Source organism: Phaenicophaeus curvirostris, chromosome 7 (assembly GCF_032191515.1).
Source record: "Phaenicophaeus curvirostris isolate KB17595 chromosome 7, BPBGC_Pcur_1.0, whole genome shotgun sequence".
NCBI classification, from domain to species: domain Eukaryota; kingdom Metazoa; phylum Chordata; class Aves; order Cuculiformes; family Cuculidae; genus Phaenicophaeus; species Phaenicophaeus curvirostris.
Genome location: NC_091398.1, coordinates 30,031,896 through 30,055,160, shown reverse-complemented (window position 1 = coordinate 30,055,160; position 23,265 = coordinate 30,031,896). Strand labels below are relative to the sequence as shown.

The following is a 23,265-nucleotide window of genomic DNA, read 5'->3' as shown; positions in this document are numbered from 1 at the left end:
CCGGAGCCTGGGGGGCAGAGAGAGGAGCCAGGGGGGTAAAGAGGGGTGCTGGGGGGGGCTCGGGGTGCAGAGGGGGTGCTAGGGGAGGGCTCGGGGTGCAAACGAAGGAGCTGGGGGTGCAAAGGGGGTGCTAGGGGAGGGCTCGGGGTGCAAAGGAAGGAGCTCGGGGTGCAAAGGGGGTGCTAGGGGAGGGCTCGGGGTGCGGGGCGTGAGCTGGTCGTGAAAGTGGGGAACTCGGGGTGGGAAGAGGGGAGCCTGAGCGTGCGGGGCGGGAGGTCGGGGCTCGTGGGGGCAGCTCGGGAGTGAAAGAGGGCAGCTCGGGGTGCAAGGGGAGAGCTTAGCGTGCAAAGGGGGAGCTCGGGGTGCAAGGGGAGAGCCACGTGTGCAAAGGGGGAGCACGGCCGTGGAAGCGGGAAGCTTGGGGTGCAAGGGGAGGGCCTGGGGTGCAAAGAGGGGAGCTCAGACGCGCAGGGTGAGGAGCCCCGGGCTCCCCGTGCCGAGCGGAGCCGCCGCAGCGAGCGCCGGAGCAGCATGGCCGGGGCGCGCCCGCCCGCCCCCGGTAGGTGCCCCGGGCCGGGAACGGCGCCGCTCGTCCCCTCGGGAACCCCGGGAGGGGGGGGCCCAGCCCGAATCGCAAGATCCGAGAGACCATCAGCTCCGGCAGTTTCTAAAGGGCTTAGTGCTCGCCGCGGCGTAGTCATCCAGGTAGTTTTACAGTGGGTTTCAGTGCGGGCTGTAACTGAATCATAGAATAGGAATGTAGAATAGAACCATAGAGTAGTTTGGGTCGTAAGGGACCTTAAAGATCATCCAGTTCCAACCCCCTGCCACGGGCGGGGACATCCCACAGACCAGGCTGGTCCAGCCCCATCCAACCTGGCCTTGAACACCTCCAGGGATGGGGCAGCCACAGCTTCCCTGGGCAACGTGGGCCAGGGCCTCACCACCCCCATGGTGAATTTCCTCCTACTGTCTAGTCTAAATCTGCCCCTTTCCAGTTTATAGCCGCTCCTCCTCCTCCTCCTGTCACTACGTGCCCTAAACTATTCAAAGATGAGGTGTCCCTGCCTGCGGCAGGGGTGTTGGAACTGGATGGTCATTTACAGTCCCTTCCAACCCAAACCATTCCATGATTCTTTGAATATGATTCTTATTTTTACTGTAGGGGTGGTGAGGCTCTGGCATAGGTTGCCTAGAGAAGTTGTGGATTTCCTGTTCCTGGAGGGCTTCAAAACCAGGTTGGTTGAGGCTTTGACCAGTCTGATCCAGTGGAAAGTGTCCTTGACCATGGTCGGGGAGCAGAACTGGATAGACTTAGAGCAGCCTTCCAGTACCTAAAAGAGGCCTAAAAGAAAGCTGGGGAAGGACTTTTTATAAGGGTATGGAGTGGTAGGATGAAGACATTAGGAAGAAATTTTTCATGGTGAGGTGCTGGAACAGGTTTCACAGGGAAGTTGTAGATGCCCTCTCCCTGGAGGTAACCAAGGCCAGGTTGGATGGGGCATTGAGCTGCATGGTCTGATGGGAGGTGTTCCTGCCCATGGCAGGGGGTTGGAACTGGATGGGCTTTGAGGTCCCTTCCAACCCAAACCGTTCTATGATTCTATGAGTACAAACCAGCTATAGTCAAGACTGGGGGGGGGGGGAGTAGGATTCAGTTACAGCCTGCACTGAAATCCATTTTAAAATAATTTGGCTGACTATACCGTCGTGTACACTGAGCTCATTAGAAACTGTTATCATTTAAATGGATTGAAGTATATTTTCATTCCATTAGGGGGTGTGAGTATTTATCGGTGTATCTACCATCTGCACTTGTCATAAAATAAATGGCTCATACGCTTCACAGTGCTTCATCTTGCCTGGAAAAACTGGGTATTGCTGGTTAGCTCACTTAGGCATTCTGTCACAAAGTCTGGGAGCTGGCTTGGTGAATGCCTTTGTGCCTGGCTGGGGAGAGCCAAGCAGTGGGATCCACTCAGTCTGGTTTCGGACCCAGTGTCAGTGAAACTGTTGATATGCTGGTGCCCATTCTGTGGTTTTGCAGCCCAGACCACACACTGCCATGAAATTCTTCCCAAACCATACGAGCACGGTGTTTTTCTTAGCCCACACAGCTCTGTTTGCTAAACAGAGTTTTGAAGTTTCACTGAAGGTGCAAAAAGGAAGTTTCTGCCATCTGAAATAAGCAGAACAGTCATAAAAAAAGCAAGCAAAACTTTTGTCTAGGAAAGTTCAGGAAATTCTCCAGGAAAAATAAAATTCATACGCAATTTAGAAACATGGGGACGTGCGGTTGGTAACAAACTAAAATTTGAGCTTGCCGTGTACAACTTAGTGGCCAAAATAAAATACAGTAAAAATACTGGACGAGATTCAGATTTGATCATGACCAATATGTGTTCCAGTAGTCCTCTGGGGTTCCAAGGAAGATTAATTCTCTGTTTCACAAGGTCTTTTTCATACATTACCAGCTCAGCATAATTCAACCCATGCCAAAATGTTCTTTCAATTTACAATGGCTGTGTTACTGCTATAACATAATTGATTCAGTGGCATTGTGCCAAAGCCAAAGTGCTGTCATTTGCAGAAGTAAACAAAGTGAAAAACTTATTTCTCTCTTTGAACATGTTTCAATTAACTGTAGTAATTGCAGTGGTGTCTTGGTTCTAGTGGCAGGAAGCCCATCTAGAAATAAGGTAAGTGGGGCTTTGCAGTGTCCTTTAACTGCAAACCTTGCCTCTTGCTATCTGCACAGTAAGGTTAAAACTTGAATATAAGCAGGATAACTCTTCAGTAACTTATCCAAGCCACCTTGTCGTGTTATGGGTTTAAAGATATTTTGTCTCTTGAGTAGGACAGGAAGAAGGAGAGATTTCTGAGAAACTGGGACTAAAGGAAGGAGCTGTCAACATAGGCTTAGAAAATCCAGGGTTATTTACTATTGACTTAATCATGATTTAAATAATTTATTATAATTGCTTGATTTGAAATTGCTCCATCTTTTCATAGCTTCACAACCCATATGTGCATCTTTCAGTCATGGCCTGACCTTTTCTGTTCCAGCTATTTAATTAACACAGTGTAATATTCTGTGTGAATTATTCTTGTTTGCAGGATGTGGTATCATTTAAATTTGTTAATGTAAAGGAGCAATGCGTTGTTGATAAACTGTTGGAGACCAAATTAGCTTTATCTTGCAGCTAGCTGATTGCATTATTTCACTCATGGGTATAATACTTCTCTAAATATGCTAATTTCACACTTTTCTCCGTGTGGTGACATTTTTCCTGTTCTCATTACTGACATTTGTAATATTTGGGGTGGGGAAATATTTTCTTGCTTTAACCTCATTATAATGTAGCTAAAGAGATTTGAATATTATCAGATGAAGTGCACATACAGTCAGGCGAGCAGAAAGGTTATTTTGTCTCCTGGCCCAGAGCTTTCATGTTTATAGCAGGACTTGCATGGACTTCTGGCACTGAGATCCAAAACTGTGATACACAAGTCCATTCAGGTAATCCTTGCCCAACCACAGCAGCGTATCAATTGGTAGGTGCCTCCATTTCAAACCTAGAAGCTCTCAGGGTGGTTGCATCTCCATATGCATCTCTGTTCTGCCTGCCTGGCCTAAACCTGGCCTGGAGCTCCAATAGAATAGTGGTGACAGATAAAAATTATATGGCTGAAGCTGTTACTGCTTCCAAATGCTCATCCCATCCCTGAGGCAGGACTGGCTGATCTGCTTGTGACTTGGCACCTAGGCTGTGTTGATTTAAACCTGGCTTATGACTGATAAACTGAAGGCTTTGACAGGTTTCTTACAACTTTGAAGCATCTAGAGGGTCTAACTCAGCTTAAACACACCTATTGTGGAATGGCTGAGCTGAGCAGTCCAGGAGGTTATCCCCGCCATGGTCCTACTCCCAGTTCCGAGCGCATTAGGAAGTGTCACTTGCTCTCTCCAGTCTTCAGAGTTTTGAAAGATTTGCTCTCCGCGTGACTCTCTTTAGCGAGATTCAACAAACTTCAGCTTCCCCTTGTTTCTTAGGTCTCTCTCTCAACAACTGCAAACATCATGAGTACAATCTTGTACTTCCTTGTGTTCTATCTTGCAGTCAGACCAGTAGCAGTGAAACACTGCGAAGGCTACAAGCGCTTTACCATAAAATGGGCAGGACCCAAAATTCACTGAAAGATTCAAAAGTGCCATCGGGCAATTCTGAATATTCCTTCCAGCATCCCAGAAGACACCTGTTTTCCAGAAATTTCCCTCAACTTCTAGTTCAGCTGGAGTTGTGACAATGTGGTTTCAGAGATGCCATGAACGGTGCTGGAGTAGCAGGGGCTGTAATGGTTCCTTCTTTACATCCCATGTCTTGAACAATACCTTTGAAGCTGAGCCTCTGAGGTGTGAGCAAATCCCTTTCCTTCCTCATGAACTTTTGACGTGCCTTTCTTTTGAAGGAAGGCATGAGATACTTAGGAACAGATTGTTAGGGATCTGCTCTGTTTTGAGCTTGGTTTGGGCACCTTCCAATCTGTGCATTCTGTACCTTTCAGAGTCTCCTCTCACCTTTCTTTTTTACTGAGAGGTGGATAGACTTCTAGCTCTAACGTCTGTTCCAGTTTAGCGCCTCTCCAAACCAGCACAAATGTCATACAATGATTTCCTTGTACTCCATGAGGAAAGAAGGTTTACAATGCCTCCTTTTTTCCTAGTATCAACAAGATTAACAGTACATGAAAATACAGACATATCTTTAGCCTACAAAAGCTGAATGGTTTTATTCTTAAATTTGAATGTCAATGTTATCCTGTGGACTTTCACGTGTACCTTGTGATTGCAGGCTATGTATATCCACATTGCAAAATGATCATTGTAGTGGACATGGTTCTAAGTGTGTGGTCAGTCAGAGCCCTTTGCAAGGTCCTTTAGGGAGATGTGGGATAGCTTCTTTCACCTGTGGAGTCTACTTTTGTGGTTTGCCAATGAAAGACACCTCACCAGATTCCCTGTAGACCTCACTAGGTCCTTTACTGCAGCTCTCAAGAAGAGTATGCAAAAGTCACACCTGACTTGGGCTTGGAGTACATTGAAAGCATTTTGTACTCGTTTCTGCTTGGTCTGCTGTTCATCACCTGCTTAATGGTGAACACATAGATGATAAACATACCTACTTGAGAGGGAGGTGGAAGCTGCATGATGTACTTAATGATTGCTACTTCCCTGCCTCATTTAGACAGTCTTCAGGCTCGGTATTCTGTGGGCATTATGTTGAAGGTCCAACCTCAGCAGACCATGATCTATATGTTCTTTTGTTTTATTCAGGGCCACCATGTTCAAGTAACTGCAGAAAGCATCAAAGGGGTACTTTGCATCCCAAAGTTGTGTTACAGAAATCCAGTTTCGAAACCTGATCATTTCTTGTCTTTCCAAAAACATGGAAATGATGGAAATTAACTGAGTCACACGAGGATTCTTAGGTTTGAGTTGGGGAATATAGAGTGAAAATCTCTGCCTGTTTCCTTGGGATAGGACTGCCTTGGTGTAGATCATGTTGTCTGTAACCCCAGCAAGAGCTAATCACATTGCTCTGGTACTGCTCTGTCCATTGTGTCTTTTGTGAATGTGTTTCTCATTTCTGATCGGACTTTGTCCTTTTCTCCTATTGTCTTACATCAAAGCAGCAAGGAGTAACTTAATTATTTATCCGATATAATTAATGATGTAGCCATTAGGGAGTTTGTTTCTATTGGTCTGGCTAGTCACACTTCGCTGCCATACAGTAGACATGCTGTGTGCTCTCCAAATGAGTCTTCTGAAGATTTCACTATCTGGGATCAGATCTATACTGAAGAAATAACGCTCGCAAAATGTTGTTTGTTGGTTTGGAATTGTGACTATCATGTAATTCTGTTTAGAAAGAAAAGGCTAAATAGAGTATTTCTGTATCTGTGCTTTTCTGAACAGGGGCACATATGATTTCAGATTAAATTATTCTATGCTTTGCAGTCACAGGCACAATGAGATTCTTGGGAGTAGATATGATAGTACGAGATTTTGGGTTCTGTTAACATTTCAATATGAAAGTGTATCTTTGAAGTTTTACAGTTTTATTGTTTTGCTAATGTTCAGGGGGTTACCTTAAGTACCAAGTGCTTTTGAAGACTGGATATAGAAGACATTATTGCTTCTATTGCTAGTTAGTCAATGATTGACATAGTGACATTCATGTTTAAAAAGAATTTGAAAATATTGAAACTCCCCTACTGAAAGGACTTTCCCCGAGATACTAATAGGTTGACAAACACTGAGTCTTGGTAAATTTCCCCAATATACTAATAGGTTGACAAACACTGAGATTTGGTACATTTTGCATATTGCAAGAAGCTTCCAAAATTGAAGACAGCAGTGTCATGATTTCTTCTGAGTCTCCACAAAAGCAGGTGCAGCTGGTTAGAACAAGAGTTCATGTACTTCTGAGTGGAGATCTGGGCTTACAGAGGCCTTGATCTTTTCTGATGTTTAGCTCTTGGTGTTTCCAGATCAAGTAACTTTGCAGGCAGTTGTTACTTAAAAATAAAAGTAGAAAGAAAATCTCTGTAGGGAAGAAGGGGTATGTTGAAACCACTAGCTGCAGCTTGTTGTATTGTGAAGTTGTGAAAGGTAAGCTTCACTGTGCTTTTTCAGTAAAAAGTTTCTTTTATGTTTAATATTTATATTAAAAATTAAAACTAATGAAATGTTAAGGTTGAAAATTAAATTCCAAGAGCTTGGTAGTTCACCTTTTTGTGAACGGCATTAGGTCAAATGTGTCCTTTGGTCTACATTACGTCAAAGCAACATTTAAAATTCTTTATATGAACTCCAAGATATAAAACATGGACTGTTAACAGTTTTTCACAGCCACGATCCCTCCCCCGCCATGGCAGGAGGGTTGGAACTAGATGATCTTTAAGGTCCCTTGCAACCCTAACTATTCTATGATTCTAGGAAAATGCATGAATCTCTATAGAGAAAATGGCACCTTGAAACAAAGGTTAAACTCACTTCTTGTTTTACCCATGCTGAAATAAATGGAATTGTATAAACAGATGGAATACTGGTGCTTTTTGTTTAATATTCATTTAATAATGTCAGTCCCTTAATCTAATACCCTAATTGTGAACATTTGTTATTGTGCACTTCAAAAACTGTTCTTGAGGTTCACATGATGGGTCTCTTTGGTTTCTTTCAATCTAATAATTTATGCAATTCAAAAATAATTCTCTTATTTTTTTAAAGTATAATTTCATTCAGATAATTATACCTCTAATTGACTCTATCATAAATCATAATTTGTATCCTATGTAGTATAGTATGAACAGTCATGTATACTTCCATTATAATCCATTTGAAGATCAAATTCAAAAGGCTCAGTTGTATTGTTGACTATTTATTACACTGGCTTATGGGAAAAAACATATTTTTAGAGCACTGGTCATTATTTACTACAAAAATGTTTGGGGAAATGGTGTGTTTTAGAAGATATTTATTTTTCTCTTGCTGTAATTTTGAAGTTCTTGTCAGTCAGGTTTGTAGTATAGGACAACAATAAAGTTATAAATGTCTGTTGTTTCTGACAGTAAATTTTATAGGGTGCATTCATCAATTTAAGACTAGTGCATTCATGTTTACTACTAACATGGAATAGCAAAAGAAATAGAAATAAACTTTACTTACAACATAAACAAATTCTTTTTTTCCTAGAAATATAGGTGCTAGTTCCCTGATGTGCCAGCCTGCTTGCCTTTAATCGTAATGTTGTATTAATACTAAATGTATTAATTTTCCCATGTATTAGGAAATATTACGAGAAATGTGTATCAGTGCCGGTGAGGTATCAGGAAGAGATGTTTTTGCTACTAAATTTCCTGAGCAGCAGGTGGGTGTGATTTATACCCCAAACAGACAGAAAAGTGGAATTGTTGCAGCCTCACTTACGGAAGAAGAGTCTCTCCTTTGGAGAAATTCTTTTATATCCCTGATGGAAGCTTTTGGTCAGAGACCATAGTCTTTCACTTCAAAGGAAGGTGAAATGCCTTTTATCCAACAAGTGCTGCAGTTTCATTGTGTTTCACTTCGCTTTCAGCAATTTTGCCAATATTAAGTATATAAAGCTCATTGGAAATACATTTTGTATGATTTCTGTCAGTTGTACAAGTCCTGGTTTTCCTGGATTTGGGAGAGTGGGAGGGGAAGGGAGTATTTCAAATAGCAAGGAGCTGTAGGGACAAGGAAGGAAAGGAAAGCATTTCTTCTACTAGAAGAGACCAGAGGAGCTGAGATCATCCAACATCCAGTTAGTGACCCAAAACCCAACACGACTGCTTTTGAAAACTGCATTACGGGATGGGAGCATAAGAAACAACAGGCAGCAGCTGGCCAGAGGTTCAGAGTGAGCTTTCCAGGAAAAGCCCTAGGGGATTTAGGAAGGAATTTCATAAAGGTACGCTGAGGTACACTGTCATTTAGAGCAGGGGCCGGATGTCCCTCCCAATGCTGTGCTGCAGGCTCAACTTCTTACTCCACCCCTAGAGAAGTCTGGCAGTTATTTCCTTTTCTTTTTGGAAGGACAGTTTGAGGTTTGAGGGCATAGCCCACACTGCTGTCTTTCTTCACGTCTTGAGTCACTCAGACTTACTGTAAGAAAAACTGTAAGATGCTCAGCTCTGCTGCAGCAGGATGGGAAAGTGAGTGCAGATACAAATTCCTCTTTTGGCCTCTTTCTATTGATGCCCTCCTCCCACGGTAGCAGGCAGGGAGGCAAGAAACGGTGTGTTGATTTTAGTCTGCCGGAGTGCTTGAGGTGCTGGTCTTAGTGCAGAGATGCGTTTGTCTGGTCTATCCTATCTATTCTGTGGCTACCTATGCTTTAGTAGCCAAAATATCTATCTAAATCGAGGTTAGATGTCTCCTGGCTCTGTTGCATCTGCCGTATTGACATTCCCATAGTAAAAAGTAATAGTAACAGCAGCAGCTGGTCAGGAAGTAAAACCTAGATGTTTGTGTGATGTGTCCTGAAAACTATTCGTGTACATTTAGATGCTTTCTCTTTGCCCAGAGTCAGCTGATGATAGTGCATAATGTTGTAATCATATGCAGATTATTTAAAGTTGTTTTTTTAATTTACAGAGTTAATGTGCTGTGAAATCATTAAGTCTGACCTCCAAGTCATTTCTCTTTGGTTTGGGGAGTTTACCCATCCTCCCCAATACCTTCTCTTTTCCCACCTCTGGTTGCTGGATAGTCAAGTTTTTGGAGGCCAACTGTTTTTTTGAGTGACCTGGCTGTTCTATACTAGTGTATTCAAAAGGACATTTTTTTTCTTTTAACTTTTTATAATTTTTTTAAAGAAGTAAGAACAATGAGGCATTACAGATTTGCAAGAAAACTAATTTGAAGATGCTTATACCAAATGTGTTATGTGGATTTCCTTGTACTCCCTCTTTTAGAAAATAATTTTAATACCACTCAATTAAGTCTCATATTTAAGCAGCAGGGTGTTTTGGCAGAAGCCAACTACCACTCACTAATGAACTCTTCTAATTTGCCAAATTATTTTAAATGAATGAAAGTACATTTAGTTTTTAATGACTGTACGTTTAACTTCTGAACAACTTTGATCAAGTTCACATTTTGTCAGACTGCCTGTTGTGCTAAAGTCTTGATTCCCAATCCCCATTCAGTTATTCTGAAAAGCTGTTAATCAGAAACATTAAATCATATTCTCTCTCAGAAGCACAGAGTCTACTGGGAAGTACTTAGCCAATTAATCGCATTTCTTTTACCTGCCCTCAGTGCTGATATCTGGTTAAGTCTTCATATTTGACACACTTCACGTAAAGACGACAGGAGAGCTTTGGTTTTTTAATTGGAAGATCTCTATTTCAGATCGTGTTACCTTTCTAAAGAACACCTACGTTTTTCACCAATTATATAAGCTGTCACAGTTACAAAACTTGAGCTAAAACTTGGTTTGGTTTTTCAGTTCCTGGTTGGATTCTATACATGCCTTGTATAAAGTCAAAACATAAGACAAATTATTCCTGATTCCTTTTCTATTGTGAAACCACATCATTTGTTGAGCCTGACAGAAAGAATTAATTTAACAGTATTCCTTTTCTCTTTTGGAACTGAGAAAATGAAGACCCCAACAGAGCTTTTTCTTTTCAAAGGGAGTACATGTTTCCGTCCTCTCCTGCTACCTGCTCTCCCCTAGGAATTTGATGTCCAATGCCCAAAATGTGCCATGGACATTCTGTTTCATTGCAGTGCATTTGATTTAAACATTTTTTGTTTATGCATGCCCATATCCTAACTGTATGCCCTTATATATGTTATAGAACCTTAGCTTTTGCCTAGGAATCAGTTGCCGTCAGTTTCAGGTTAGGAAATACTGAGAAGCAGGAGCCCAGCTTATAAAGTCTTTGTGAAGCTGTGTTAACCATAACTAAGGATAAGATTATTATTACTTTAAATTACAATTTTCTTTGTTAATCTCTCTTTCAAGAGATATCTTCAGATATCTCTTTTAATTCCTTTACCACTCCTACAGTTCCAACAGAAATCTGTGTGGGTCGTGAGCAGAGTTCTCCAAATTATCGTAATATCTGTTTGATGATACCTACCTTTTATGGGGTGCCATTGCTCTAACAGACATTTAAATATGCATGACAAATATTATGAGGAAAGAATTATGTTTTGCTGACTGCTGTTCTCACCAAGAAATACATAAAACTGAATCAAGACACTTTAAGATTCTTTGCACAAAGCAAGAATCCCCATTTGTCTTAGCAGAAAAAAACCCAATGTTCATTTATTTAATGCTTTAAATTTTCTAAAACATTTCAAACCTCACTTGTGGTTATATCATATATTGCATGTGATTATCTAAATCAGGAAAAGATGTATACTCCTTTAATGATGTTAATGCTGTTTGAAGATAGGAATGATTAGCATCTTGCTAAGACAGTCTGTCCTCTGAAAATTGTTCCTAAATATTGTAGGGAAATAGGTTTATGACTGAACGAAGCGTGGTGACGTGACAAAAAGCTCCAGCTAACTTCAGCAGAGGAGAGGCTGTATAGTCTAATTATGTTTTTTTGTTTGGCATTAATACAAACTCTCCCAGTAGCTTGAGCTCTGAGCTTCCTGCTGTATATTCACTGTGGTTAAAACCGCACCTTTCAAAAGCACAACACGCTTGTGGAAATCACATTCGAAGCTACACAGACTCAACAGCTGGCTTCAATGAGCCTTCCTATCTCTTCCAGTGAAATTTCCAACTTGGTAGCACATCCCAGCTGTTGACTGAAGTTACAGGATGAACCTGAAGCTTTTGCAGTAAGACTCAGCTTTACAAAATTCTCCCCAAAAGTGAACCCACTTCTTGTATTTCTTTGGATTTACATCCTGTAAAGTAATTAATTGTACTACCCTTAAAATGAAAACAGTTGAGTAGTCAAAAAGACACCCATATGGTGATAAACAGCTTAAGCAGGAATAATTTCATTTGTATGAGTTGGAAAATCTGAAAAGAACGTAAAGCGAGCCAGCTCCTGCATTGTGAAAGCTGCCTCTGTACGACATGACGGTCACGCTGGTTAAGGACAGAAGTTATTTTACAAATCTCCCTGAGAATGTTCAGGTCTGGAATGAGTCTTGCCTTGGTCTTTGAATAGCATCACTGCTAAAACCATGCTAAAGTTAAGCTTCTTAGCACGCCTGCAGCCAGCTCCTGGTAGCTGCACCAGGACGTGTCATTTCTGCAGATGGTCCTTCTACCTTCTCTGGACTTGCTCCCTCTGGTTATACTAACCTACTACACAGAAACCCTCAGAGAGTCCTTCTGGGGGTAGTGCAGACCATATGGTGAGACATATGGTCCCCGTGAGGCCTCCTTCTGTCCTGGTTGTGCAAGTTACTGGTGTGTGAGACTGAAGGCCAAGTGTCATAGACATCTCTGTGTCACAGCAACACTGAACTGTCAAGTTCTGCTCTGCATAGGAGAGGGAACATGGAAAACAACCCAAAATCCAAACTCCTTCCTGTCATCTGCCTTAAGAAAGGGAAACCATTTTAAAAAATAATGTTCTGTGAAGATAAAATATGGGAGGTCTTTAGATTTAAAGCTTCAGGATGGGAGTTTTCATGAGTGAAAGGAGAGAGACATTCAATTAACCTGGAGGTTCATGTGAGCAGGGACCTCGCAACTGTAGGAAACCCCAGCCCTTATACCTCCCACTGAATCTGTGTGAAGACAGCAGCTTTAGAAATCTAAAAAGTACAGCTATGCTGGAGTATAAACTCTGACAGGAAAAGGGGGACTCACAAAATTTACCAAAGAGACGCAGCGTGCAACGTTCACAGGGCTCCTTTTATTCCAGCCATTCATTTTTCAGCATTCATCTATTTATTTTAAACTGTTATATTTGAAACGATACTGAAGAACCTCCTTCAGTGACCTTGTTCCTGGTGGGTCATCTTCTGTGCTTCCCTAGCTGGCAGCACAGGGCTGGCTGTTCTATGTGGGAGATGCTTGTTCTCTACTACCCATCCCACCACCTACACAGAAGGAGGAGTGAGCGGCAAAATTAGTATTCAGCAGTGAAGTGAATTTTCTTGTCTTCATCATGTATGCCAAACCCTAATTTGACCCCTAAATAGGGTGATTGAATTGGTTTGTTTGTTTTAACTGACCTGCTAGGAGTTATTGATTCATTATGTTAAATCTTAGATGTTATACAGATACAGATTCTGGATAAGTTAACTTTAATAGAGGTTGCAATAATGAATGGGGTTTTTTTATGATCTAGAATTGTAGTCCACTGCTCCAGCTCTATGGAGCTGCTATGTTATTTTTTATAAAAATCAGCTTTTCCTTGTCAATCTCTCCCTAAAGAAAAGTTGTTCTGAAAGTGCTGAGTTTATTCAAGGTTGCTAGCATTTCAGCTTGACAGTTTCAGTGGGGCATATAAATCTCTAAACAGCAAAGGAGTAAGTGGAAATCTTGGATTAGTTTAGCTCCTCAGTTGGCAACATTTCTTTTTTCTAAAATTCTGTATATGAAAACAAATTCTAAAACACTTTATAAATACCTGCTGGGTTGGTTACGTTGCCATTTCTTGGATTAAATCAAATGTGTGGGAACCTGGTTTGCCATCTCTGACAATGCTCTGCACTCCTTGGAAAGAATCCCATGCAGAAAGACTGTTACTCATAAAATTTATGTTCTCTAAACTCTGGCCATTACTCATAAGGTTTTTTTATTGTTAGCCTAATTCTAAACAGTTTGGCTACAGTGCTTTATGCCTAAGCTACAAGCACATGCCTATTTTTTTTTTTAACAGTTTGAGTGCAATACACTGCTTTAAACTTTAATTTACTGTAGGAATGTTCTTTCATTGTTTGCAGTAGAGGTTTGACTTTAAAAATATCTACAAACGTAATAAAAAATCAACCATAAACAAAAGAGGTGTTACTTCTTAATGTTTCTTATGATAGCTAACACTTCATGTGTCATAAATTATCTCTCTACAGCCCTTTTTTTGGTTTTATTTTCTTTACATAGGTGAAGGTGTCAAGCCATTTGCTCCTGAGAAAGCCAAGGAAATTGTGATGTCTCTGCAAGAACCTGCAGTCTTCTGTAGCATGGTTGGCGACTGGCCGGCCCTGAACTGGAATGTAAAATACCTTTCTGCGCTGTTGGATGGAAAGACAATCCAGTTTAGGCTGGGTCTGAAGACGGTGGATTTAGGTGAGACTGGCATGGACAGGCGTTACACGTCACAGCTCTTTTTTAGGTGGTGCAATTCACTGCCTTTCCATTATCACTGTTCTCTCTCTAATGTATTGCTTCTCACTGCAGGCCTTATTTTAGGACATTGGATTTGGCCAACAGTGGAACTCTCTTTTCTCTTTCTTTTATGTTTATTCTTAGTAGGAAGGTAACACTAGTTGGATGGGTAACACTAATGTATAAGAAGCAGGCATATCAGTTTTCTTTCCTTGCTTTGTCTTGTGTCTGTTTGGTCCTGATCTTAACATTATTCAGGTGTTCATGTGAGCTGAGCTTCCATATCCATGACCCTGAGTGCGTTAAAGAATTAGCCTAGGTCTGTCTTGGGGTTTTGATATGTAGAATGGTGATAATTCTAACATTCCTCCCATAGGTTTTATAAGACTGTGGTGTTTTTCAATTCTTTAAGGTCTCATGATGAAAGATGCTTTAGAAGTGTAAAGCATTAAGAAAATCACTTGACAGCAGTACAATAATTTAATCTCTAACCCTCCAAGTTCACTCAGACATGTAGGAGCAAGCCATGGCAGAAAGACAATTTTTGCACTTGATTTTAAATACTACAACTCCATTTCTGTCTGTAGCCATACAGTCATGGTCTGTCCATGGGCAGTTCCATACAAGGGAGGGAAGACAGACGAAGCATACTCCAAGGTGGCAATCTGCTAGCCACGTTTTGCTATGTACTTTTCCCCTTTTGCCTGAAATATCTCCATTCAGTCTTTTTGTTTCCTAGGCCTGAAAAACACTTAAAGAATTCTTAAAGAATATTCAGTATAAGTCATAGTTTTTTAGACCTCACCTGTCTATTCTTTCTGAACTCTTCCAACCTTCAGTTGGACCACCTCTTTCTTGGAATATACAGTCTGCGCAAAGACTCCAGATGAGGGTCAGCCTGTTCCTGTGGAAGTGGTAGGATTACATCATGTTATCTTACTCAACAACACTGTGTGAAATTTGCTTTCTTCACAGCATCCTGACCATATTATTTCATATTCAGTTTTTGCAGGAGAAGTGATGAAACAGAAGTGTTAGAGGGAAAACGCTTGGCATTTTAGGCTTTCAAATCATTTTACCAGCATGGATTGATGATTCCTATGCTGTTCTTGGGAAAACAGATGTTATTTATTCCTTTTTTACAGATGGAGTAACTGAGGTGTAGGATTAATGTATTGGTAGACATCTTCGCAGCCACATCTCTATAGTTTGATGAGGTACCACCCAGTTCTTGCACTACACATAGAAAGCATCCCATTGCCAATAAAGAAGAAGCTGCATATATATGCCATTTTCCTTGGTACCTTGTTAATATATCTCAGTTGTAATATGCAAGGTTTACCAGGAAAAAGGGTGGGTTTGATCCTAGTCTCCATACATTTTGAGTGCCAGATAGATATTCCAACTGGAAAGGCTTCTGATGGGATTGATGGAGTGTTATATAGCTAAGTGGTGGATTGATATTACCAGCTAAGTAGGTAAGAGTCATCATGACAATAACTTGTAGTCAGTAGGGGTATAGAGTAGATTTAAAAATTGGAATTTGTAAATTGGAAGTTGCATCTATCTGTGTTTTGCTTTTTCCTGAAGGCATCGGTCCCTAGGCAGCGATGAGTTTGTCTACAGGAAACCTCCATTATATGCTAATGTGAGCTAGAAATGTCTTCAAGAATATTGGTAGGGCCTTCAGGGGTTATATTGTAACCGAATGAGACTTGTGATGCTATAAAAAATTTGCATTGTAAGGAAATATCAGTGAGGCCATTAGTCAAGCCATCTGAGTCTGAAATAATGCAATACATTTTGTGTGCCACTGTCATTTGGGAGATTGTTGATATCACACGTGTGCTTAACATTGTTTTTCAGCTAGGGCCTCTCTTGTCATAGTTCATGCTGGCATTTCCAGGTGAAATGGAAACAGTGATGTGGTTAGAGAAAGTAATAGGAAAATAAAACTAAAATTGTATTGATCTCTCTGGATATTCCTTCCTTGTTTACAACTGATTCATTGCCTTAAGACTAGAAGGCACCACTTCTGCCACCGAACTGGAAACATATATGCAAGAAGAACTTCTGCTTGCTGGTGTCACTCTGAAATTATTGTTTCGGAGTTTCTGAGATTATTAAAGCCACAAGGTTCACCTGGAAGATCCTAAATTATTTGAGACCTCTTACTATGACAAGTTCTTATCTTTCTTTAGTGTCACATTTAAAGCCTGAGTGGGGATTCCCAAACTGAAGATTCCTTAATATAAAAAAGTGAGAACTGCAAATGGGGCAATGTAGTGGAAGTTGTTTGGATTTTCTCATTTGCTTTTCTTGCTTGTTTGGAACTTCCTGAGGTGTATGGATGTGGAAGGCACATTTGAAACCATGGCAATCATGGGAGCTGGCATTTTGTGAATTATTTGTACCTGCTTAAATTTATGTGTTTGATAGCGTTTTGTCCAGTTACACAAGTTAAACAGTATGGATACATAAGGGGGGGGAAATACAATCAGAGGATTAAGTGTTGACAGAGATAAGATACCTCCAGAAAGAGTACTAGTATTCATTACAAGAACAGTGAAGGCGTTACTCATCATGAAATCCCTACCCATCTAGTTCCAACCATGCTAAAAGATTTATTTTTCTGAGGTGGGATGAAGGGAGCAGCTACCAAAGCTGAGTTTCTGATAGGGAAAATGCCAGCATTGTAGCCCATCTATCTTGGCTACCTGTAGCACACCAGCAGTTACAGAGGAAGAAGAACACTTAGCAAAGCTAACATTTCTGTATGCAGACATTTCTTATTTTGACCATTTTCTCTGGTTGTGTAGTAAAATGAATAAACAATGAGTTTACTGTGAAGAAACTGAAGAGAGCAAGAGGTTGTCGTGCTGATCAGTTATGAGTCACAAGATCTCTGGAGGAAATTTCTCTTAGAGATGTTGGGTAGAACTGATGCTGTCAGATACACAGCTGGATAGAAAAGGTCTGCAACTTGGACATCTGCCCAAGAAATTTTACCACTAAGGACAGTGAAAGAATTCAAACCTTTGAGATTTGATATAGAGAGGGAGTGCAAAGGTGACTATAGGCTCAGTAGCTGAATAGGAGGCTGAACACATAGTACAAATACCAAATACTGAGTAAATGTCACAGAAAGCTGAGATGTGAGGTGGTTGTTGGAATTGGATGTGGATGGCCAGTTTTTTGGTTTGTGACGGTGGCTGTGCTTTGTTACAGTATTAAATGGTTATTCCTTGCTTGGATTATTAATTTAAATAATTTTAATTCCCCAGCAGCTGGGATTAGACATTTGCTTTTCTTTTAAGTTTGAAGAAATAGAGGAGACATTTACTTGCATTCTTACTGAAGTTTTAGGGTATTTTCTAAGGCTGTTATCCTTTTTTTTTTTCCTACGTTTCCCTTTCTGGACATTACAAACCCTGTCTTTCTAGGTAGAACAGAATTAGGTACCTGTCAGGACCAGACCTTAACTAAGAAGGGGAGCTGGTTCCTCCAAAAGGCACTTCTTCACTCTCTCCCTCCCTCTGATTTCATTTTGTGGCATTAGGTCAGAGAGAAGAGGACTGTCGTGCCTTCAGATACCATGTCATCGGGCAGCACTGGTAGCTTACTTCAGACTTGCATGGCTTAATCTACAATTTATTAATTAGGAAATAACTTCAGCTTTTAATCATTATTTGCAAACTGTTTAATACTGTTCTTGCTTTATACTGCCCATTGCTAACATTTTTACCGTAGTTGCAGCCTACAAATCATAGAATCACAGAATCGTTTGGTTGGAAAAGATCTTTGAGATCATTGAATCCAACTCTTAACCATCCACTACTAAACCAGATCCCTGAGTAGCTCAGCTACCCATCTTTTAAATACCTCCAGGGATGGTGACTCAACCACTCCCCTGGGCAACCTCTGCCAGTGCCTGAGAATCCTTTCAGTGAAGAAACTTCTACTGATGTCTAATCTAAGCATCCATCTAAGCAGTCTGTCTAGATGGCCTGAATACATTTTTTTATTACTATTTTTTTTTCCACAAGCACCCACACCTTGGTACTGAACAAGATACAAATTAAACCAAGCACCCTGCTCTGAGGACACTGGATCCTAGAAAAATTTCATAGTTGGATTTTTTTAGTGAAACTCAGAGTGAAATAAATGCACTGTGGGGTAGATATAGCTTATTTCTTACCTTTGAAACACTTGCTCCTGAGTTATCTTGGAAAACAAGCAGTGTCCTGAGCACTCTTTGTTCTCTCTCATCAAAGTAATACAGATACTGAGCCACTTTCAGTAGTGCTTGTATATTTTATCTAATTTTTTCCATCAGACCATCTTTTAGTAAAATGATGTGCATTACAATAATGACTGGGTATCAAGAGACGGCATTGGACTGAAACACAGAGGGGGAATCAGATATCGGGGGTTTTCGTCATTGGGGGTGATTTATGTGTCTTGTATACAGTTCTTAGGTAGGGAGCCTTTCTGCACAGACCCAGGTTATGGATTGCTGAACAGTGGGACTTATCTGACATTTTAAGTTAATGAATTTGATAGCGAGGGAAGGAAAACCACTACCTCGATTTCTACAATGGAAAATGGTAAAATGACAGTGATAAAGGTTTGTAAATGCTGTACTCCAGCCCAAAGGGAGGAAGAACAAATGTATGAGATTCTGTGGGAATTGGCGTGATAACAAAATGAGAGCAGTGAAGAACGAAGAGTGGCTGCTGCTGTACAACAGTGAAAGGATCCCATTTCTGAGCAGCTCTATGCAAGTTACAGAAGGTTAAATTGCAGCTCTATCATTGTCATTCATGCAGGCTGCAGTAATTTTTTCCCAGTAGCAGTTATAGTAAAGTGAGTGATTTTTTTATTTTTTTTTTAACATTGGATATGCTTCTTTAAAGCTGGTACAATTAGTGGCTGTGGGAAATAAAAGATTTCTGATTAACCAGAAGTAAAGCATGCTGTGATGTGGGTTATCTTGTAGGCCTTCCAAGTGACCTGACCTTGAGCTGAAAGGCTTTATCAGTCAGCCTGACCAAAGCATGACGGGAGCAAAACATTGCTGGTAAATACTTTTATGTCTGCCAAGGAATGCCACAATATGCTTTTGTCAGTCCCAAATGAAAAATAAGGACACGCAGCATTTTAGATGGATCAGTGGCATGCATGTGGTTCCATGATTTGCTTCCTATGCATTACTGTGCTGATCTGGTTATTGCTTTACGGAAAAGAGAAGATGAACATGTCCATCTACATAAATCTGCAGAAGCAAAATAAAGGACATGCAAGTATTTGTGTGCAGCTCAACTTAAGAAGGTAGATGAAGCAAAGAAGGGGCGCTCAGTTGTTCTAGAATCACCAGGTTGGAAAAGACCCATCAGATCATCGAGTCCAACCATCCTATCAAATACTAAACCATGCCCCTCAGCACCTCATCCACCCATCCCTTAAACCCTACTGTGCTGAAGGGTTCCTTGCATGGGAACAACAGTAACTATTGGTGTGATTTTACCGCACTGCAAGTTCAAGTTAGCAGCTGTTCACTTAATGAAATAGTCTCAGACTTTAATTATGAGTTAGGTGATGAGAACCATTTTATCGACCAGAGCCAAGCCACCTCGTCTCGCTTCATATCTCATATTGCATTTAACTAGAGCTGAGAGAGAAGCTACTTCTTATTTTCACTGGTTCTGTGCTCAGTGTTCATGTAATATTTGGATTTTCTTTTGTTCTAGCCCCCCAGTTTGAAACCAGCTGTAGCTATGTGAAGGCTACGCTTGAAGAGTTTTTGGCATGGAGTTGTGGGCAGCCTTGCCTCTCTGGACCATTCAGTTGTTATGAGTACTCCAAATACTGGGCTTACGCTGACTACAAATACATTGCCAGGATATTTGAAGACAAGCCAGAAGTTTTCCAGGTAAGATAGTGTCTCTTCCTAGTTTAATCACTAAAAATTATCTAGTGTAGCTTCTGAAACCTCTTCTGAAGCCTTCTCCTCTCCTTTGCCTATTTACTTCAAAATTCCAAAGTAAAAGCTATGGGTTTTTAGGTAGGCTTGTTGCAAACTTGAGACCCTGCTGCTCCTGAAGATCCACCTTGCAGCCAAATAGTACCCAATTTAATAGCTCCACTCAGGAGAGAGGATTTGATGTCATGGATTCACTTATAGCAATAGGGCTGCAACCTGGCTTTGCTCTGTGTTTTGTCTTGTGGCTCATTTTCTCAAGTAGCACGGTTCCTTCCCTCCCTTAATGTATTTAGATTAACTGTTTGTGAGGAGGAAAGGTTATGAGTCTGCGGGATTATTATACCTTGATTGCCTATGGAGGCAGTAAAATAAATGAAGTCATCTGTCCCTGGAAGTATATTATCCAAATGCAGGTATTGGACCACCTACCTGGACTATTTTATTGTACTTCCCCCATGTCTCTCTGCTAATTTCAATTCAATGTATTGGTTCATCTACATTCCTGCTACTTCTTGCAAATTGTAAGAGGGCAAAATTTAGGATAGCCATACAAAAGGTGTATTTTATAAAAAGGTATAAAGAAAGAGTAGTAAATGAAGCCTTATTAATTTCTAGACTTTCAAATGTGAAGATGGAATCATGATTCTATGGAAACACATATTGCTGGGATGACAGAGAGTACAAACTGATAGGTCCCCTCAAATTAATTATTTCCTCAGAAAGCATTTTCCATGCTTCTAATATATATTATATTATTTTATAGCAGTAAAATCAGTACTTTTCAGTGCACAGTCTGTTTTCAGACCATCTCCTTTGCTATTGTTCTGTGGATCAGAAGGTAAGGTCTGGGCACAGAGACCACATTACCTTTCTTTCTCCCCTCCCTTCCTAAGCACACTGAAACACAGCCAGGATCACATAAACTTGGACAGCACGGCTCTGATACTGGGTCATGTTTTTGAACTAATTTAGGAGCTCCAGGGATGTTTCAGACTTCTTCGAATCTTTGAGTGACTTCATCTATCTGTGATGCTACCTTGGTCTTCTCTCTGTCTGACCCAACAGCCAGCATTTTCTTGTGGATTATGGCAGCTTGGAAGACCTGAATAGCCTGGTGCTCCTTTTGGTCAATAAAAACACACTGGAAGGAAACAATCGTTTTCATATCTCCTTCTTTCCCTTGCCCCCATTCAAGAACAAAACTGAGGCTCCAGGAGTTGCATTTCTGTACAGGTGTGATGCCACAACCTCATCACCCGGCTTATAACAAGCAACAGATTGTACTGCAGTTTTAGAGCAGACACATGCAATGGTTATGCCATGGATTTTTTTAAAAGCAGAATCTGAGAAGGAAAAAAATCAATGGTGTTATGCAAGCAAATATGATGTGTGTCATCTGCCGGTTTCACAGGCATGGGAGTGAAATGCATCCATCAGTTCCAGACTCACATGGCATTTGAAATGCTGCTACACAATTTATACCAGCCAAAAAGAGTTCTTCATAGAAATTCTCTTCCAATCTTGTGTGAACTTGATGATAACCTCTTTTTTCTTTTTAGATTTTATTTAGATTTACGTAAGGTGATTTCAAGGGGGAAAGAAGGCCAACTGCACTGTTATTTATAGTGATTAATAGGGCCATTTAGAAGTTGTTTGAAATTTAGATTGCACTGTTTATCATTTACAGTCGTGTGTGCTAAGGTAATGATTCCATTATTCTAATCTATGAGTAGTATCTAGCATCTTACATTTTTTGTTCAGTTGATATTTCATTACAGAATTTGAGATATAAATCAGAAGCAAGATATATGCACAAAGTTTAAATAGAAATGAGACCTTTTAAAGTGACATACGGGTACAGATTAACTTCATTATAAGCAGCAAATGAAATAAATATAATTCACAAGTAATGTGCCATCTGTTATGGTTGGAACACCTTTTAGTGCATTTTTTTCTTACTGTGGCTTTTTATTGTAGAAAAGGAAGCCACTGTGACAAGATTTCAGTAATCCTACCACTTCCTTTTCAGTTCATTGGTTAAAAACTATTTTACCCATAATTGCTTCAACTATTTACTACTGCTGCAATATTTTCAAAAAGTTCTTTTAAATCCAATATTGATTATGTGTGCTTTCTTTCCACTTAAATTGTAACAAAATACAAAAACTATTTAGGTGTGAGATTAAAGTGTAGAAATGGTGTTACACTTAACTTTATCACTGAAATAGTTGTATTGGATTTTAAATTTTATGGCTGCTGAAATCTATAGGAACGACTTTTTCTTTTTGATTTTTTGCTGCCTTTGACAAATGTTTATATTACACTTCTGCATTTTTTTTCAAACAATATCTTTAAAATCAATAACTCTGAAATTCAAAATCTTTAGCAACACCTTATTTTTGGGAAGGCTATCGCTCATTCTGAGGGTTTCCTGATACAGAGTCATGGTGAAGTCATCCTTATAATAATGTCTAGCAGTAGTTTTCCTCATCCATAGATCTTATAAAAGGATAGTCATCCACCTGTCTGCAAGCAGTAAGCTTACATACTTAAATTAGTAGGCTAGACTCCTATTTTCTCTTTATAGACAGTGGAAAGAAAGAGGCTTTTCCAAGGGGTGATTGAGAGTGCTTTGAAAGCAGCAGGAGCCAAGCTTAAATTAGGTTCCTAAAGTTAGGTGATGTGAATGACCCCAAAGTGCTTTACTGAAACGGAACAAATACCATTATCTTCCTTTTCAAGATGGGAAAAATAAAACTCAGAGATGAAGCGATTTGCCTGAGACCATCAGGAAGTCAGGAATTGAATCTGTTTCCTAAGGCTCAGTCTGGGGCTCCAGCCAAAAGGCACCAGAATCTATGGCCAGTATAATTCAAATGCTTTCCAATAAACAAATGATCGGGCCATGCAGGTGGCAGGGTGAGCAATAGAAAGATCGGAAAGCTTTATCCAAGCTGTAAAGAACTGTCCTGCAAAGCCCTTGAACTATCTGAAAAATACCTCACCGTCCCTTCTTCCACAGCTGTCATCCGCAAAGGATTGGTTGTGGGAGGATCAATGGACCAGCAAGCTCCAGAAACATGTTCATAACAGATGCATACCTGTTCTGCCCTTTCTCGACGTGTAATTGAGTTGTTTAAGTTCACTGCCTCTGCAATTGCAAAGGCAGGAGAAGAACGTGTCCATTAAAAAATAAAGAACTTAGAAAACCCAGTGTACCATGGGGTTAAAGTCATACCAGTGGGCTAAAGTCTGTATTTCCAGAATACATGGAGAAACCTGAGACAGGAGCAAGGAGAGCACAAACGTGCCACATGTATTATCAAATTGGTTTGAAAAGGGAATAGGGATTTTTTTTCCTTCCCTTCAATTCTTTTTTTAAATGCCATATATCACATTTTTCTAAAAGCAATTCTGAGCTTGAGTGAATGGTTAAGA

General features: G+C 40.4%; 2 protein-coding genes across 3 annotated transcripts in view; one reads left to right on the top strand and one right to left on the bottom strand.

The window, feature by feature from the left end:
• SLC49A4 (solute carrier family 49 member 4) overlaps positions 1-23,265 on the bottom strand; it is a 294,424-nt gene that overhangs the window by 71,144 nt on the left and 200,015 nt on the right. The gene's annotated exons all lie outside the window — the stretch shown is intronic.
• Positions 394-23,265, top strand: part of HSPBAP1 (HSPB1 associated protein 1) — a 39,293-nt gene continuing 16,421 nt past the window's right edge. Inside the window, exons 1-3 of one of the 2 annotated variants that reach the window (XM_069861445.1) lie at positions 394-559; positions 13,620-13,805; positions 19,595-19,776. In XM_069861445.1, the coding sequence (XP_069717546.1) occupies positions 532-559; positions 13,620-13,805; positions 19,595-19,776 (396 nt within the window). In that variant the 5' untranslated portion in view covers positions 394-531. Of the gene's footprint in view, positions 560-7,850; positions 7,932-13,619; positions 13,806-19,594; positions 19,777-23,265 lie in introns of those variants that run through there. The other variant, XM_069861446.1, reaches the window with a different exon arrangement.